Source organism: Mauremys reevesii, linkage group 7, assembly GCF_016161935.1.
Source record: "Mauremys reevesii isolate NIE-2019 linkage group 7, ASM1616193v1, whole genome shotgun sequence".
Taxonomy (NCBI): domain Eukaryota; kingdom Metazoa; phylum Chordata; order Testudines; family Geoemydidae; genus Mauremys; species Mauremys reevesii.
This window is the reverse complement of record NC_052629.1, coordinates 95,728,903-95,748,975: the sequence shown is the minus strand read 5'-3', so window position 1 is coordinate 95,748,975 and position 20,073 is coordinate 95,728,903. Positions and strand designations below refer to the sequence as shown.

General features: G+C 48.9%; 1 protein-coding gene across 6 annotated transcripts in view; it reads right to left on the bottom strand.

The window, feature by feature from the left end:
* The window catches only part of MARK2 (microtubule affinity regulating kinase 2), a 106,936-nt gene extending 90,912 nt beyond the window's left edge, over window positions 1-16,024 (bottom strand). For 2 of the 6 annotated variants that reach the window (XM_039547459.1, XM_039547460.1), the window contains exon 1: window positions 15,310-15,832. In XM_039547459.1, the coding sequence (XP_039403393.1) occupies window positions 15,310-15,366 (57 nt within the window). In that variant the 5' untranslated portion in view covers window positions 15,367-15,832. Of the gene's footprint in view, window positions 1-15,309; window positions 15,860-15,903 lie in introns of those variants that run through there. The other 4 variants (XM_039547452.1, XM_039547455.1, XM_039547456.1 and 1 more) reach the window with 3 other exon arrangements.
* Window positions 16,025-20,073: the final 4,049 nt, after the last annotated feature.

The window sequence follows — 20,073 nt, the reverse complement described above, 5'->3', positions numbered from 1 at the left end:
GAGATGGATGAACTCAAAACCCATGCAGAGGCCTGGGACAGAGGCAGGAATTGAATCAAGATCTCCTGGGTCTCAGTGCCATGCCTTAACCACAATGCCATCCTTCTCTCTATGGCTTAAGTTTAGACTCATCCAGTAAAGGTCTGGCTTCACACCAAGCTCTGAAAACGAACAGATTTAGGCTCTGATCAAATAATGCCATAGTCAAGAAGGTAACAAATGCATGCCTAGGGATTTGCCAATGGTAGGATCTCAGCTGAACCATGATGGTACATGGCAAGACCTGCCCAAATAAAAAGGAAGACACCTAATATTTAGCCGGAATTAGCTCACGTAACTTAGATCTAACCTGGCAAAGTCTGTTACCTTGCATGCCTTCAAACACCCGTCTCCTGGTGAGACATGAAGCCTGCTCGTGTCCCCCTAAGCTGGCAACAAAGCAACAAAGAGCCATTATGATAAGCTACTAGAAAGCATCACACACTGAAGAGGGGATAGCAATGCCAGGGTCTTGTCTATAATGGGGTACTGTCCAGTCCTTCCCTCTGGAAGCCCTGCCAAGGGCTGCTGCCACCACTGCTGTTTCACCAGCCAGAAACCCAGTGACTGGGAAAATAGAATCCAACAGTACCTGTAGTCACTGCACTATTTCTACTGATCTCCAAAAGTCCAAAAGTGCCCCCTTCACTAGGATGGGAATCATCAGAAATAAGTTAAAGGGGCAACACACATATTGAAGGCCTGAGCACAGAAAAGTGTCTTACCTACATCAGAATGTCTTTAATATACAATCTTTGTGTGGACATTCTTATTCATGTACCAGACAGCCTTTTATTGTTTTAGCTTATGTTACTTGGGAAAGGGTTTAAGATGTACTGAAAAAAGCCACTTTTCCACCAAAATAAGGGGAAGGGGAATTGTATACCACTATAACCAGGGGGGTGGAGGAGGGATAGCTCAGTGGTTTGAGCATTGGCCTGCTAAACCCAGGGTTCTGAGTTCAATCCTTGAGGGGGCCACTTAGGGATCTTGGGCAAAAATTGGTCCTGTTAGTGAAGGCAGGGGGCTGGACTCAATGACCTTTCAAGGTCCCTTCCAGTTCTCAGAGATTGGTATATCTCCAATTATTTATTTATTTTTATTTTTAACTTTCCCAACCAGATGTGGCCTGGAGAGAACTCTCTCCCCTCTGTGATTCTCTGGCTAAATTCCATCCCATTACTCTTTCTAATACCCTCTTGTACCACCTATGATATGCTTTGGTCAAATATAAGTTATTCGGCTCAAAACAGAGGTAACAGAGTAAGCTTTTCTGACCTATGTTATGTAGACGGTCAGCCTAGCTAATCCCTTTTGACCTTTAAGAGAGTTAGTATAGGCTCTTCTCTGGGTATCACCCAACCACCCCGCATACACAAAACACTCTCTTAAGTTAGTGGTGCTTTCAGCCTGGGCTAGCTGGCCTAGCTACCCATGTTGGTTAAAGCCCAGGTTCCCTTTTCATTCAGGCTTGCCCACTTTGCAGCAAGGACACAAGATAAGTCACTTAAGTGGTGGTAATCCAATGCCTTCCCTCAGTTCCCCTATGTGCCCAGAAGGACAGACTAGTTCTCCCATAATTCAGTGGGAAAGAATCATAGAGCTACTCAGCTCACTGCAGCACAAAGAACCATGGGACACGCCCCCAGAAGTCCTAATGTCAAATACAAGAAAGTGTAGAACAATGAGAACGCAGCGACAAGGAATGGGCTTCACAGTGGCTGCTCACACCAGAGCTAGGCTAATGCAGGTGTTCAGAGCTAGATGCCAATCACCCATGCTAGCTGCAGTGAAGATATACTCTAATCTATGAATCTCAAGTAACTCCTCCCTCTCTTTTGGTGTTTACACCTAATACATATACTCCACATCAGCTTCAAGATCCATCCTTCCATCCCCACAGCTGGATCTCTTGGTCAAGACCTTATGTCCTGTCTCAACTACTGCAGAAACCGATACACTCATCATCCCTTGCCAGCCAGTACAAAAAGGCAGCTGCTAAAGCCATCTCCCTTGTCTGTCAATTTGGTCACATCACTCCCCTTGCTGAATCCCTCCACTGGCTTTTGTTACAGTAACCCCAGAACTTAGCTCATAAATAGCACTTTTCATCAACACATCTCAAAGTGTTTTACAAGGGAGGCAAGAATCATTCTCCTCTCATCTGTAGAATGGGGATAAGTGACTTGCTCAAGGTCACCAAGCAGGCCAGTGGCAGAGCCAGGAACAGAAGTCAAGTTTCCTGAGTCCCAGACCAGTGCTCTATCCACTAGGCAACACTGGATCCCTTGGTATTTGGTCACCTCCTTTAAAGTTTATGTAACTTAGCCCTTCCCTAGTTGAGATTCACATCCCCCTCCACCTGCCAACATTTCTACCCTTATGTGCCCCACAGAGTCATCTCTGTGCCCCCTGAGCATGGCTCAACATTCCAGAACTTATCCGCAAGGGCTAAACCCCCTTCATTATAGTGGATCTTCATGATGTGTATATAAAATTCCCTGCTTTTGTTCCCCTTCCCAGACCTTTATCAGCCCTTAGACTCTGAGTGACCACTCTTATATGTCTGAAAGTACTTAGAGTAGTGGAAGTCAATAGGCAGACCGCGGTCCAAATCCAGACTGCCAGATGCTTTTGAACAGACCCAAAAACTCTTTTAATTACTTTCTTTTTATATAATTATTTCCTCTGGAGTCTGGACTTTGACGATACTGTGACAAAAAATAATCGACTACCCCTGACTTAGACTGTGGCCAGTATCACAAAGAACAAGAATTTTATACCCTATCACTTCTCCAAACTGCACACACTAATATTAAGTATTACTGAGCAAAGATTTGGTCCTACAGCCAGAAACACATGAGTCCCATTCAAACTAGCGTCATACAGGACAGCACATTTCTCCATAGCAAAGAACGGTGAGAGCTTATGTAGCAGTCTAATCTTCAAAGTGCTTTACAATCATTAACTAATTAAGCATGTAAGACTCCAGCAAGACAGGTAGATATAATTGCCCTTTTACAGATGGGGATGCAAGGAATCGACTTCCTCAAGGCCACAGAGTGAATAAATCTGTGATGGAGCTGGGATTAGAATTCAGACCACTGGAGCTAACTCATGCAAGCAGACGATGAATAAAGAATACAAGGTAGAACTAGAACACTTTATAATTCTACAGTACTTCCAAAGAGGATCTTCAAATTGCTTGAAAGTTCCTCCCTTTTTAGGTTAGTTTACCACCATTTTACAGAGTAGTGGACTGAAATTAACTTTGGTTCCTTCCTTTCTCTTCTCAAACCAAAGATCAAAACAGACAATCCTTGGTAGAGCCTGAAACATGAGCCAGGCATCCTGACTCCCCGTCCCCAGCCTGGAACACTTGATAACACTCACAAGTAGCCAGAAGAAACAGCACAAGGTTTGGATGTAGAGCAGTGGTTCTCAAACTTTTGTACTGATGACCTCTTTCACATAGCAAGCCTCTGAGTGTGACCTCCCCTCCCTTATAAATTAAAAACACTTTTTCATATATTTAACACAATTTTAAATGCTGGATGCAAAGCGGGATTAGGGTCGAGGCTGACAGCTCGTGACCCCCATGTAATAATCTCGTGACCCACTGAGGGGTCCCGATCCCCAGTTTGAAAACCCCTGATGTACAGTTTCCTGTGAAATGCATTCCCAGCAAGTTTTTAAAACGTGCAGTTAATTTACCTAGGGATGCTGTGGAGTCTCCATTACTTGAAGTCTTTACATCGGGACTGGCTGTCTTTCTAAAAGCTATGCTCTAGCTCAAACAAAAATTATGGGCTGGATGCAGGAATCATTGGGTGATGTTCTATGGCCTGTGTTATGCAGGACATCATATTAGGTTATCACAGTGATCCCTTCTGGACTTTAAATCCAGGACTTACCAGAGAAACTGAAATTCACAAGACTCTAGGTAGGCCTTTACATTTTGATTTGGGACTTCAACCATCCTGAGGTCTGGTCACTCAAAAGACCAAGTGCTCTTGAGAGCGTTCTATTCCTCTTCAGACACTCAGATGGTGCCAGGCAGGGTAAAGAGACAGGTTACAGAGAAGCTGTTGAGATAATTTCTGCCAACTAGAACAGTTCCTCTGAAGGGAAGGGAGCTACTGAAAACATTTTGCAAACAAACCTACCTGGCTACAGGGAAGAGACAGGCAATGTGCTTTTAGACCTTAAAATAGCAACAGTGTTCATTCTCAGACTTCCACTGGGGACTACAGCAGTAGCTGCTCAGAGCAGCAGTTGTTCCCAAGACAGGAAGGGGGTTATTGCTGTGAGAACACAAGTCTTTAGCCCAGCTGGTTTAACAAGTCAATTCAAAAATCTCTTCTTTAAAGACACTGAACTATGGCCAACTACCTGGGTGAAATCAGCTCTAGTTGACATGGAGGTTCACAGGAGCCATCCTGCCCCATAGCAAGTATAGAACTGTGGAATGGGAACACAAGGGAAGCAATTGAAGCTCCAATAGTTGGAAACTAGGACAGGGCAGAGCACTGGAATATATATTTCAGAGATCGATCCCATCCCTGGGATCTCAAGGTGATAGAGTACATCACCCATATCCCTCCTCCAATAGGGCTTTTCTGTCTCACTCAGTTAAGATTCCAAAATGGAATGGATGTATTGCTTCAAACTCAGTGGAACTGGCTTTTATTGCTAACAATCTGCAGAACAAACCCTTCCTACTCAATGCAGAGCTTCACTTATATGATCAGCAAGAACTCCATGGCCACAAGGATGAAGTTGCAGCAGGTATGAGTACAAGGGCCACTCGCAGGAAGGACCAGCATGAGGGGGAAATATGGGCCAGTGATTAAGGTACCAGCCTAGAACTTGTGAGACCTCAGTACAAGTACTCTGCTCGACCGCAACTTCCTGTGTGACCCTGGGCAAATCCATCAGTGTCTGTGCCTCAGTTTCCCCACTTATACTGCCGTGCTAATAGCACTGCCCTGCTATTGTGAAGATAAATACGGTAAAGATGGTGAAGCGCTTACATATTAGGGGGCCAGGTAAGTACCTGACAGTGATTTTGGAGTTTCTTGGTTCAATGGTAGTTTGCTGGGCAAGTTGCTTTAGTTTGTGAATTCCTAGTAGTGCAGCATCTTTTAGACACAGCCAGTACACTGTCTGCAGAGCTCTGAAGCCAATGAGACAAACCTTAACAGAAAGCTTCATAATGGTACCACACCATAAGGCACACCACACTAGGTGTTTCTTAAATGGAAGTGCCTTGAATTGCAAATTGTCTATATCGCCCAACCTAGGAACCCAGGCCCTCATTTCCACAGGAGCCTTAGTCAATCGCAATTGCTATTGCTCCAGCAATTTACAAGGGAACTACAGTTGTTGCATCTTCCCAGAGTAGCGTTATGACACACATAATAATACCCAGCTCTTATCTAATGCTTTTCATCAGCAGATCTCAAAGCACTTCACAAAGTTGGGATGTATCACCACCATCATTTTACAGCTGGGGAAACTGAGGCACAGAGAGAGGAAGGGATTTGCCTAAGGTCACCCTGTGGGCCCAGGGCAGAGCCAGGAAGAGGAGCCAGGTCTGAGTCCTAGTCCAATGCTCTACCCACACTACCTAATAAGACAGGAAGGACGACATTTTCCATTACATCACTGCTACATCAGTAACAGTACTCCTTTTCTGTATCTCTATGCTTGCACCTCAAGCAGACTACCAACTGAAGCTGTGCCTGTGTTTGGATAGATTTATGAAGACCAAAGAAATTGCCAGACTGGATCATACCCAAGGTCCATCTATCCCAGGATCCTGTCTTCAACAGCAGCTAGCACCAGATGCTTCAGAGAAAGGTATGAGAACCAGACAGTGGACAGCTGTCGGTTAACCTGTCCCCACATAGGTGTCATCCTAGTCATGATGAAAGATTGAAACATAGGGTTTAATATCCCTTATAACAGAATTTTTTCCAATTAACTGTAACACCCTGGATATTCTTGAGATCCATTTAAATATCCAATTTCTTTTGGTACTGGCCTCAATGACTCCTTGTGACAGCAGAGACCAAGTCTCAAACTAAAGAACAGATTTAAATTTTATTAGAGGATATTTAAAATAAACGATACAAAGTGTTTGAAGCGTCAGTTATTGTGTCATTGGGGGTAACATACAGGTTGTGGGGGGATGTTAGCGTTTTGGTGTTAGGCAGCATAGACATATACACAGTCTGTCATGTCCCCAATGCGGGGTATACGGTGGGTGAGTTCAAGGTACAGCCAGCAAACGGTGAGGGTACATCACTCATACAAACAGGTTACAGATAGTCATGGGCATGAATAAGCAGACTGAATAATGGGGCTAGGACGACCCTCACACGGTGGAGTACGGTTTGGTGGGTTCAGGGCTTAGGGGATAGAGTCCGACGGGGGGGTCCACAGGTCTCGTCCCCCCTGCGGGTGCGCAGAGTCACGCCCGCTCACTCCTGGTATTGGCGGTGGCCGGTGATGTGCTCCGTATAAATGTCTCTGGACCAGCGAATAGTGTCCGAGACCATTAGGCGTCTCATGAGCTGCGCGTAGCGACGGCCCACCCCACAGGTCCGAAGCACACGTTCATTGCAAGGGTCCCAGGCGCCCAGGGCCCCCACGATGAGGGCATCGGTGCAGACCTCGTAGCCCTTTGACCGCAGGGTGTCCGCCAAGGGGGCGTATTTTTCAAGCTTGCGGGCTCGGGCTTCGCGGAAGGCCGGGGTCCTGTTTTCGAACGGGATCGTCACGTCGACTAGGATGATCTTTTTCCAATCCTCGTCTGTGATGACGATGTCCGGGCGCAGCAGGCTGTCGGTGCTGGGGATGGTGCGGTTGACGGTGATCTTTCCCAGGTGCGGGGCGATGGCCTTTACCAGACGGTCCTGGACGGCGTTGTGGCGTAGCTGCCAGGCCCTGCCATGGGGCTTGCAGCTGCATAGGACGTGGGGCAGGGTCTCTAGGGCGTATCCGCACTTCCTGCAGTGCTTGTCTCGGTTCCCGTGGTGGACGGCTCCGTTGAGGGGGTCGCAGTTCAGTCGGGCGCGGTGTATGAACCGCCAGTCGGCGAATCGGGTGAAGCTGCCTGTGGGGAGGAAGTGGTTGCTGGAGTCCCACTTGCTGGTCACCTCGAAGGCCTTGCCCTGGTCAGGTTTTTTCTTCAGGGTGTCCACGTAGAGCGCGTGGATGGTGGCCTTCAGGGACTTCTCCAGCACACCTCTGGCTCCGGAGGGTTGACGAAGGTGTTGCCCTCTGTCTCGATCTGCGGTACCAGGACTCCTAGATCCCGCCGATCTTCGTTCCAAACCCAGCGGCAGCCCAGTTGCTTAAGGTTTTCACCTCTCTTAGCCAGAAGGCCGAGTACTAAAGCCAAAAGAAGCAGGTGCTGATGGAAGCTTAAACCCATTTTGCTAGTGTTCAGGTTATTTCATTTCACAATTGCAGAAACAACTGTATGTTTGATCTTTTTCCTAGACACACAATCCAGGGGGTACGTGCACACAGAGCAGCCTTGGAAAACAAACTGGGAAAGTAACAGAACTTCCCATACAAATGACAGCCCCATTCTCAGAGCAAAGGAAGTTTAAGATGGATAATGTACAGGAGACACTTACTAAACAAAAAGAGCACATGTAAACAGAATAGCCAGCCAGCCAATTCAGGTAGATCAACTCAAAGTACATTTAGACATGAGAGTTCCTTCCCTCAACACAGTTCAGCTATTGCACAATCTGGTGCTGTTTGCAAGTGTTTGGCTTCCTGATAAATACGAAATGCAGCACTCCAAAAACAGCGCCATTAATGCTTGGAAGCCTGGTTGCTTCAAAGGCTATGTCTTCACTACCCGCCGTATCGGCGGGTAGCAATCGATTCCTCGGGGATCGATTATATCGCGTCTAGATGAGATGCGATATCGATCCCCGAATGAGCTCCTGTCGACTCCGGAACTCCACCAACCCGAACGGCGGTAGCGGAGTCGACATGGGGAGCCGCGGACGTCGATCCGGCACCGTGAGGACGGTAGGTAATTCGATCTAAGATACTTCGACTTCAGCTACGTTATTCATGTAGCTGAAGTTGCGTATCTTAGATCGATTTCCCCCCGTAGTGTAGACCAGCCCAAAGACTGAGCTTTTGACCCAAAGCATCTCATACTAAACCAGGAGTTCTTCCTCTCTCTCAACTGTTAAAGTTACCAAGGGAAGAAGGCAAAATTCAAAGAAACAGAGCATCAGCCATGAGGGAACTTCATGAAAACACAATGCCATCAGAGAAATGCTTTCCATGGGAACATCAGAATGACTAGCTTAATTTGCAATTCAAGGACTTCCATTTAAGAAACACCTAGTCTTTTTTAGCTTCCATACAGCCAAACACGTACAACCCACCACCCCCACCTAACAAATGTATCCAGATATTTTGAGTTTCATTTTAGATTGAAAAATAAAAAAGGACTAGCAATGTGCTTATCTGACATTAATCAGAATCTGAGTCACAGATGAGGAGATATAGAGCAACTTTCTCAGCTTAGTGTAACCAGAAGGTTATCAGAAAGGATTGGGAGTCAGGACTCAGAACTCCTGGGTTCTATTCCCAGCTTTTTCCACTCACTTGCTACAATGATCTGTCTTCCAGTGTGAGGCTGTGATAATTAGAGGGTTTGGGTGGTATTTCTGGTATGTTTGCTCCCTATACTTGGATTATGTTACTGCACTTAATCTAAATCAAAGAGTCTCAAACTTATTTTTAAGGGGGGGGGGAAGGAGAATGGACCATACCATTTTTGTCTCATGGGCATCACACAGATCTCCTTCCCAGTCTCAAACATCTCAGCAACTCCATAGCAACTGCCGACATGGAAGACTCATATTAGGGAAATATTTAACATGCTCTTATCTTCTTTCAGCAAGGAGAGGGAGCGCCATGCAACACACTGATTCTCACCGACTGCTAGTGGGCATGCCATGGGCCACAGCTGAGGAACCAGTGTTCTGAGCCAAGTCAAATGGAACTTGATATTACAAAGATAGACAACTTATAAATGCTTGTCAGAATATTGTACAAGCCAGATAACATCTTTATGCTTTATCATTTGCATTATAGTAGCACCCAGAGGCTACAACTGAGATCAGAGGCCTATAGTGCTAAGTGCTGTGCAGACAGTGGGGAAACTAAGTCACAGAAATGCCATGACTTGCCCAGTGTCAGAGGGTTGGCAGAAAGGAAGGATGGTCCAGTGGTTATGGTGCTAACCTGGGACCCAAGAGACTTGGGCTCAACTCCCTGCTCAGTTACTGACCTGCCCAAGGTCACACAGGGACTCTCAGTCTCTGTGCTTCAGCTCTCCATCTGTCAACTGAGGATAATACCCCCCCTTATTGGAGTGTTGTGAGGTGCTAGATACTATAGTAACAGGGGCCATATAAGCACCTTACATAGCTTGTGACAGAACCAGCAATCAAACCTAGATCTCCAGAGTCCCAGCCCAAAAAGCAATCCTGTCTCTGCTTCAGTTCAGCCATTTGCAAAAGACTATAGTGGTACATCCCTTCCTCACAAGCAGGTCACGTGGCTTAACTAACTAGTGTCTGTAAAACAGAGACATGGCACTGGGGAAAGGTAGGATATTTGTTAGGTGCTGCTCTCACGTTCTTCACGGTTGGCTTTATTTGTAGTCACTGCTGGTACAGGAAGTTCCCATCTACCAAGCACAAATCACCATTGAGTACCAACTGGTACAGGGACATCAGATCTTACCAAGACCAGCCTAACCGGTCCAGCAAGCATTACCCTACTCTTTAGCCTCCAAGTAGGTAGGAAAGGGTGATTTAATAGCCCAGAATAAAGCTCTGCAGCTGGGACTCCCCCCCATCATGTGACTGTTAAGTAACAGGATATTTTACCCATTACATTTCATAAAAGAAGGAAACAAGACAGTTGGGGTTCATAAGGAAGTTGCATTTGTTTCTGTCCCCAGGAATTTATCACATGAAATGTCAGGGATAAAAAGGGGAGAGAAAAAAATAGCAATACTGTATTAGAAAAATGCCAGCTGAAGAAAAAGACATCTGCAGATATAGCTCCCAGTAGGAATTAAGAAACAGTAGGAAAAATATCAGTTTTGCTTGACATACGTAGTAGGCAGTGTGTCTAATAGTTAGCACAAGACTCCTGGGTTCTATGCCTCACTCGGCTACTGACTCTTTGGCTGTGTCTACACTAGAATACTGGTATAGTTTAGTGTGGGTACAGTTATATCACCATAAAGATGCCTTATTCCCCTTCCAGTGTAGGAAGAGCTATATCAGTATAAGGCATCTTTATACCTGTATAACCCACATTAGCATTTGCACCAGTTTAACTGTCAAAAAAAGTTAAACCACTAAGGGTATGCCTACACTGCCCATGTTACAGTGCGGCAGCACTGTGACACGGGCATTGTAGACACACTTTATCACCAGGGGAGAGCTCTCCTGGCAATTAAAAAAAAAAAATCCACCCCAAACTGCGCTCCCGGCGATAAAGTGCTGTCTATACTGGCACTTTTCAGTGCTAAAACTTTTGTCGCACGGGGGGAGGGGGGGTGTTTTTACACACCCCTGAACAACTACAGTTTTAGCACTGAAAGTGACAGTGTAGACACAGCCTAACTAACAGTAACTGCAAGCTCTTTGGAGTAGAGCCCTGCACGGATACAAAATGCGTGAGCGCATCAATCCGCAAACATGGTCTGCAGATATCCCCAGATAAAAAACCGATATCCACAGATTTGCAGGGCTCTACTTTGGGGGCAAGAACCTGTCTTCCTACATGACTGAAGCACCTAGCATGCCTTGGGGCCATACATCAATAGGAGTCTGGGCTGCAGTTAACTTCACAAATCACCATAGCTTGGATCTCCTAACAAAGAAAAAAACAGCAACTACACACACACACCCATCAGCAGCCTTAGAATCCAAACACTGCCTCCTCTGCTGGGAAGTAGCAATTAGACCAGTGTTTCTCAACCTGGGGGTCCAGAGACAGGTTTAGGGAGGGTTACAAGCAGAGCTGGCGTTAGGGGATAGGAAGCAGGGCAATTGCCTGGGGCCCCATGTCAAAGGGGGCCCCAAAAAGCTAATTTACATGTTTCAGCATGGGGCTGATGCCCATAGCTCGGAGCTTAAGGGGTGGGTGGAGGGGGAGGGGTCCACAATTTTTTCTAGCAGGAAGTAATGATCTATTTTTTCCCTTTTTCTTTTTAAATCCAAAGGGAGTCACCAGCATCAAAAGGTTGAGAAACACTGAGTTAGGCCTTCCCACTCATGAGAACCAGGCAGTACCAATCACAGTATTTCCACTTAGCTCATCATCAGCCTTACAGTGGCATTTTGGTCTGTTGGGTTTTAATACCTCCTCGCAGCTAATATAATCCTGAAAGTTGGACTTCCCCAGTTGAGAAGCCAACCTGAAGAATAAAACCTAAGGCAGAGAGAAATGGGAAGTACATCACATAGGGAGGTGGCTCTGGGTCTCAGAAGCTGGACTTCTGCTCCAGTTGAGACCTCTGCTCCCAACTATGCTGCACCATTCTGCACCATTAGCATGTGGCAAAAAGTGCAGAAGGAACATGTTTAAGCTGTAAAACATCACGGATAGGACCAGACATCCTCATTCAAGAAACAGGCAATAAAAGCCAAAGATTTCACAATTTTCTGCATCCGCCACACTATGCAGCTATATATTTTAAAATATCGTTAATTCCAACCGATGTAGGGTATACGTGCAAGATGCACTTCCTGGGAGATTACTGAAATCCCTGCAATAGGGCTGCATTCTCTGTCAGTGGGTGCATTGAGAGGGTTAAGAGACACATACGATTTCATCAAGTAGGATGTGAAAACAGCCTGGTCAAACAAGGTAATACAGTGCAACCCCTGTTTATCTGAAATGTTTCTGGGACAGCAAAGGCATTTGGATAATTGAGAGAGTTAGCCAATTCATGTGGAGGGTGAGGGTGGACAGAGACACTGAGAAAAGGGAGTTTTGTGTTAGAGGAAACAGTGTAATACTGAGCTGTACATGTAGAAATTTTTACTTTGAGGATGAAAGACGTCAGTTTTGATGGTCCAGACGCCTGAAATACTCATCCACAATGTTCTAGATAACAGAAATTACAACACTTCCTGTTTTTAACCTCAAAATAGTTGACTCTACCTTGAAAGCAAGAGGTGCTCAAGCTAAATTTTCCACCTAAAAACAGTTTTTCAGATAAGGCCCACCTCAGTTTTGATCACAAAAAGCCACCACCACACAACAAAGTGAACTTTAGCGAGGTGTTGCTCTTCAGTTTAGATGATCAGTTTAGGATGGCTGATAGTTCTCTGCTCAAGACAAACCAAGGGTGGAAATGGTACAAGCAAGTTTGCAGGTCAGGATTTAGCAGAGTTGGCAGAGCTGCATGGAAAAGGATTCCATACAAACCCCCTATCCTGACTCTGATGCTGTTATCTTCTTAAAAGCACAAGACGACACCAAAGTGAAAAAGCAGGAAGAGATGGAGATGCACTATAGTTTGCCTTCCTTGGTTTCAGTTCTCTGACACATCTCCACAACTCCCTCTTAACACTGCCAGAGATAAATTCTTATTTTATTGATAATTCAGATTACTGCCAACTCTCCAGTCCTCCAATTTTAACAGAAGCAGATGACTGAAATCTTGGCTTTGAATTATGTTCTGCTTTTGCCTTTCTTTATTATGCACCACAATAGTCTACTTGCAACCCCCCTCCCCAAGAAAACAGGGAAGGACATAGCTAAAGAAGCCTAGATAATTGAGAGAGAGTCCAAAGTGTCAGAGTCAGAGATCTGAATTCTCATTATCCAGCCATACACACAGAGATAAGGGAAGCAGAAGCTTTATTTTTATGCTTCATCAATTTAAAGTTGAGGCAGCTGAAGAGAGATCATGGAAACAGCTTTAGAGAAATCGTGCTTAAATGTCAGCCAAATTTAGTTATTTTGAAGAAATTGTTAAGAACACAAAATGAATGAATGTTATGAGACCAGTTAATAGAAACAGAGGGAGCCTCTCCTCATTTTGAAGTCGCATTCCTGCTCCTTTAAAGGCACCTACAAAGAAAAGTCTATTAATTCTAAGGAGCACCAGAGCACACAGTGAGACCATGTCCAACTTCATCCCTGTTGGAACTGCACTGATCTAAGGCATGGATTAGTAGTCAAAGGGTTCATCAGCTAAGGCCCTCTTGGCCACATAATGCACAAATGTATGTACAGTACACAATTCCACACCTCCCTGTGCTTCATTAGCAGGGGGACACAACCACATAGTGGTCTCTGGACTGGAAGGGAAGCCCATTTTTTAAACACCTTTTTTTGGGACAAGGGTAAGGGGAAGATTAAGCAGCACATGGCTGCTACAGTGCACCCACCACTGAGAATGAATCATACTTCATGGAGCGAAGGCTGTTATTAGGACAGAAGCCCAAGACCCTTCAGGCCTGGCAAGGGGGTGACCGGGCGGGCAATCTATCTAATGCAGCACGTGTGGGCAGGTAGTTATCCTACCCATTAAACCAGTTAGCAAGTCACACAGGGTCTTGTCCTGCAATGATTCTCAGCACCTCATGGGAACCAGCCCAGAAGAGCAGCAGCACCCCACCTCTCCCTTAATGGATCACATTCAAACAGATCCTCTCCTTGTTACAAAAAAAAAAAAAAAGTCAGGTATAACACAAAGCAATGAATTACCCTCTGCTATTCTACAACCTGCCTCAACTGTATGTACTCTTGAAAGAATACTCTTTACAAAGAAGGTCAAAAACTACATTTTGATTCTCCTTATGCAATTAAACAGAACACCTGAAGGGATCCTGGCTGCACAACCAGCCCCTTCTTTTCTCCACAAATCAACTAAAAACAAAAACAAAAACAAAAAAAAACCCAATCACGGATTGTGGGAAGCTCCCATCTACAGCAGGTCTCAACTCACAAAGACCAGGGGGGAAAAGAGAGGTTGGATTGGTGCATTCTTATGAGTGGTTTCCTAAATTCAGCTGGGGGGGGGTGGATTTGCTCACTAGTTGTCATCTCTCACAAACACATGCCTGAAAGAGCAAACCACCCCCACCTCACAAAGCATCTTGAACTGCAACAAATGAATGAGGCACTTGAGACAGAGGTAACCCTTTGGGTTTGAGGCCTAATAAGGATATAGGGAAATACTGAGCGAGCATGGAAGTGGGATCTTCCATTCCTGAGAAACCCAAGGAAGGACTAGATGTAATATGGAACAGCAGAGAAGGCAAGGAGATTCAGAGCAGGGGGCCATTTCCCTTGCCCAGTCAAAGCCCTCATCATTCATCATGGATGGATGAGGCAATTAATATGTGAGAGAGGAAGAAGAGACGGAAATGCTCCCTACTCCAAACTGCTCATACACACCATAGGGGATAGATCAATCCACAGCCCTCTCCTTCCCATTTCAGGGAGACTGGGTTGAGGGTGGGCCATTAAGGGGGCACAGAGCCACTCCTGCATCATCACTCATTGGCCTTTGGGTATAAGAACTAGAGAGAGCGCTTTCTCATTCCTGCAGCATGCCTCTCTTTCACCATGGGAGCACTACAGGGTTCTACAAGTGTCCCTGCACCCATTCTAGGGCAGGGGAATTAGGAAGATACACAGGGGTCTATAGATCTGTGCACAGACCTTAGTAGTCTCTCCCTTACCTGTCTCCATATCTCATTCACCAGGGACAGCAGTTAGTGATGAAGTACCGGGGGCATGGGTACACATACAGGGGTTATCTCTGACCTGCACCACCTCCCTTCCGTTCACCATGGAACAGCAGAGTATGAGAGACATGTAGGGAGCTCCTGGGTGGTGGATATGTAGGCACATATAGGGGATTTTATAGGCGTCTCCTGCCTTCCTGCTCCACATCCCCCAGCACAGGGAGGGTCAGGTGGATACGTAAGGACCCAGGAAGGGTGCTTATCGAGCTATGGAGAAGAGGCAGGCTCCCACGCCTCATTTAACATAGGAAGCATAGAGTAGAGATCTATAGGGGACGGCATATTACCCACTCCATAGTCCCATAGTCACTGCCTGCTCTATGAACCCCATACGGTGCAGGGAACCCCTCTCCTGCCCCCCCGCATGCCCTCCCCTCAGTACAACATGGAAGCCCGCCCGCCCTCCCTCCCGTGGGGTAGGAAGCCCCCAGCCCCCTACCTGCTCCGTGTCTCTCTCATTCACGGTGGGGAGGGGGCTCCGGCCGCTGCTCGACATCTTGGCCCCCCCTTGGCAGCGGCTCCGGCAGTTCCTGGGGCTCAGGCCGGGGCTCTCCTCACACCGCTGGGGGGCGGCCAAGCCACCACCATGGGGGAACCCCAGGGGGAAGAGGGGACTCAGGGAGCCGGAGGGCGCCGGGGCTCGGACATGGGTCTCCGCCGGGCCGCGGTGAGGGGAGCCCGGCCCGATGGCTCAGGCGAACCCTGGGACGAGGCGCAGGGACCAGGCCGCGCCGCCGGGAACCGGGCGTGCGCGTAGGCGAAGGCTGCGCGGAGCCGGGGCTAAAATCCGGAGGCCGAATGCCCCCGGCCAAGCCGCCTTCTCCGCCCCGAGATCCGGCTCCCCTCAGCTCATCTCACACTCACACAGCAGCAGCTCCCAACATGGCCGCCGCCGCCGGCCTTCGGCCATTTCCGCCCCCGTCCGGAAACATCCGAGCCGCCCGCCAGAGACAGTTTCCGCCGGTTCCGGAAACACCAGCCCCCCTGCAACCTGCCGCCGCCTCACGGAAATACTCGACTCGCCCTCCCTCACCATCGCCAGCTCCCGCCTCCTTCCGGAAAGAACCGAAACGGCGGGCGCAGCCCCTTGCACCGTCGGTCATTTCCGCCTCCTTCCGGAGAAACCCGAAGTTCAACTTCAGGGCGGCGAACGGACGTTTCCGGACCATCGTCCGAGAGTACCCGAGGGCTGAAGATCGGCAGTTTCCGGAAAACTCCCCGCCCCCGCGGATGCATCCCACGGCAATTTCCGGAAATCAACGAAAAAAGCCGAAGATGCTTCGGTTCTTTCCGCCTTCCCAAGGCGAGTAGTACCCGAGCCCGGGGACGAAAGCAGGCGGAGCCTCCCAGCTTCGGCTATTCCCGCCACTGTCCGTAAATAGGGTCTGAGTTTGCATCTGAAGGGGGTTGTTTTCCCGTGAGGAGGAGGTTAACGAGACTGGAGGGAGGGGAGAATAAATCACCCATCCGGGTACCTGGGCGTGCAAATGTGTACACATGGATGCACACCTGATTGTGCAAATATGCACACATGGGCACACCTGGTCGTGCAAACATGCACAAGTGTGCATGCACACCTGGACACATACACCTGCAAGTGCATCGACATAGGCACACATGGTAGGGCTGCAAGCACCCACGTCCAAACGCCAGTGCCCAGCCATAGATGTGCATGCATTTCATAGAATCATAGAACGGGAAGGGACCTCGAGAGGTCATCTAGCCCAGTCCCCTGCACTCAAGGCAGGACTAAGTATTATCTAGATCATCCCTACAGGTGTTTGTCCAACCTGTGCTTAAAAATCCCCAATGACGAGATTCCACAACCTCCCTAGGCAATTTATTCCAGTGCTTAACCAGTGCTTTGTACCCCCAGCTGCACCTGCGCCCCCTGGAGACACAAGACTCACCTGCACACACTCCTCTCTGCCCCACACACACCCGTGCGTCTCTTCCCCCACGCACCTATAACAAGCCCTCGCAGAAACACAGGGTCCCCTTCCCCTCCCAGTGTCCTTCTCCATGTGAGGGGAGAGGGGGCTGGTGCTAACCCACCCGGATCTGAAGCCTTATTTTCCCCTATGCTCAGACCCCGCCTTCTCTGCTACTGCTGCTAGAGCCTCATTAACCAGCTACATGGACTAGTACAACTACAGCTTGGGACTGAAGTGCGCCAGCAGCGGCACCTGCTGGTCAGAGGTAGACCTGCAGTTGGTGGGCCCCCAGCTCACGGCCAGGAGCAAAGCCTGATGCGCTCCGGATGATGCCGGCGCTTGGGGGTGCTCAGATCCCCACTTAGCATCCTCGAGATGCAATGGGAGCAAGCTGCTGTCAATGACGTCCAGTGCCCGAGTGCTAGGAATTCATTGGGGGGGGAGGGGAGCACACACACACACACACACTCATTCACATGACATAGAGAGGGATAGCTCAGTGGTTTGAGCATTGGCCTGCTAAACCCAGAGTTGTGAGTTCAATCCTTGAGGGAGCCATTTAGGGATCTAGGATTGTTCCTGCCCTGAGAAGGGGATTGGACTAGTTGACCTCCTGAGGGCCCATCCAACCCTGATATTCTAGGGTTCCATAAACTGAATGACCTGTACACAGCCACAGTTGTATGCAAACACACATCCGCTTGCATGGCCATGTGCAGACACTCCTACCTTGAGTCACAGCTGTGCATCTTGACATGCAAACATATTCACACAATTGCCCAGCATCCCAGTTGCACACACATACTTGTGCAACATCCCTTCACACACTAGATCAGCAGTTCTCAAACTGTAGGTCACAACTCCATTTTAATGGGGTCACCAGAGCTGGCTTAGACTTGCTGGGGCCCAGGTCTGAAGCCAAAGCCTCAGGGTTTCAGCACTGTGTGATGTGACTCCAGTTACAGGCCCCCCACCTGGGGCTTCAGATTTGCGCCCTCACCACCCTCCCACTGCCCAGCTCAGAGGGCTCAGGCTTTGGTTCCCCCTCCTGGGTCATGTAGTAATTTTTATTGTCAGAAGGGGGTCAGAGTGCAATTAAGTTTGAGAACCCCTGCACTAGAGAATGCTCATAAACCGCTTGGCCAACATTAGCACAACCAACATAGGCTAGCTGATGCTTGCATTTGTGGATCATTTCAAAATGTGGGTCTCTGTTGGTCTCCCCCTGAACTAAATACCCTGTAAAGAGGGTAGAGATTCCAACCAGAGTGCTAGTGCATAGGGAGCTAACAAGGAAACAAGTTGCGCCCTTAGTGGGGTGCAACACCAGGTGAGTTGTTGAAACTGTTGTGTTCAAAACACGCCATGACACATTCCACACTGCAGCAGAGCTACACGCTGACTCTCTGCTTAGCAGCTTGGCACACAGCACCTAATCAGCAATAGGGAACTCCTGTTTGCGGCCAGCTCCCCGGGGATCCCTACCAAGATTTAATGGGTAACACACCAGGCAAAGTTTTCAACCTGCCAATTGAGGGCCCCAGGCATGAACAGAGCTTCATGTCACACCTGAATGTCATCCCAGAATCACACAGAGTGGGGAACTATTCTATGCAGCTTTATTGTTGTTCTGTGTATCTCAGGATCGTGTGGACCAAAATCAAGGGTCCCCATTGTGCCAGAGGCTGCACAGAGCCCCAACTGAAATCACAGCCCCATCGTAAAGGCAGCCTGGGCTTAAAATCTAAACAGACAAAGGTTGGGAGGAGTTATGTAGGCCCAAAGAGGGGAGGGCTCTTGCCTGAGGTTAGTGTCAGAGCTGGGAACAGATTCCAAGCATCCTGAGTCCCAGCCCAGTACTCTACCCACTGGGATGCACAATTCTCCATGTCTGTGGTTTGCATGCCTATAGGCAAAAGGACACAGTCACCACCGGCTTGGACTCAAGAGTCCTGGCTCCCAGGCTGACCTGCTTGGAAGGAGGTTACATTGGCTTTCTGCTCCTCTCCCAAACTCCTGAGTCCTGGGGCTGGTGCCAGGGACAAGGAATGCCCGATAGTGGCCAGCTGGGTGCATGAGGGGGTGCAGAAAATTACCTCCCCCCATCCCTCCGCAGCTTCCAAGGCAGCAGGGAATATGCAATATGGAGGCAGGAGACTACTCCACTCACCCTGCCAGTAGGGATCAGTGTTGCTCTCCACTAGCAACACCTGCCAAGATTTTAAGGGAACTGGGGAAATGCAGGTCACAAAGGCACCAGTCCCCGTTTACTGGAGGATCAGTTGCAGGGTGGCCAGCAGGGGCGGCTCTAGCAATTTCGCCACCCCAAGCACGGCGGCACGCTGCGGGGGGTGCTCTGGCGGTCGCCGGTTCCGCGGCTCTGGTGGACCTCCCGCAGACGTGCCTGCGGAGGGTCCGCCGGTCCCGCGGCTCTGGTGGACCTCCCACAGACGTGCCTGCGGAGGGTCCGCTGGTCCCGCGGCTCTGGTGGAGCATCCGCAGGCATGCCTGCGGGAGATCTACTGGAGCCGCCTGCCGCCCTCCCAGTGACAGGCAGAGCGCCCCCCACGGCATGCTGCCCCAAGCGCGCGCTTGGCGCACTGGGGTCTGGAGCCGGCCCTGGTGGCCAGCCAGTGGCAAGCAGTGCCCACTGGCTCTATGCCCACCTGACATGTTGGGGCTTGCTCAGGAACAAGGGGCAGGGCTCGGGAGTGCCTGGAGTGGGTGATTTATGGCAGGACAGCAGAGAGAATTGTCCCTGTGCAGAGACACTGCCCCGATCTATGTCCCACTGCTGCTGCAGGGCATGGAACACACAGCCTCCTGCCATTCCTGCTCACATGAGCGGGGTGCCCCACATAGCTGGGGGCACACAGTTTCCCAGGTACCCTCTAAACAGTCAGTTGGCAACAGCAGTTCTTACTAGCAACTGGAGCCTGGAGTGGGGGACAGGGGACAGGTTAGGGGAGAAAAGAGGCATGGGTTGCCTTGGAGGGGGCACATTGGTGCCCAAGTCCATGGCAGTGCCCGGAGGAAGTGACACAGCATGCTCCAGTGGCTCCGACGCTGGCCAGGGAGTCTGGGCTGTGGGAGGGGCGTGGGGTCTAGTGAGTTTGAGCAGGGAGGCTGCAGGGCCTGGCACAAAGGGGCCTCAGCCTTGGTGCAGAGGGATCTGTGTGGCAGTACAGTAACACAGGTGCCAAGTAGCAGAACCATGGCTGATTGGGGAAGGTGGAGAGATTTCTGTGCCAGAGGCCGGAGGGTTAAAC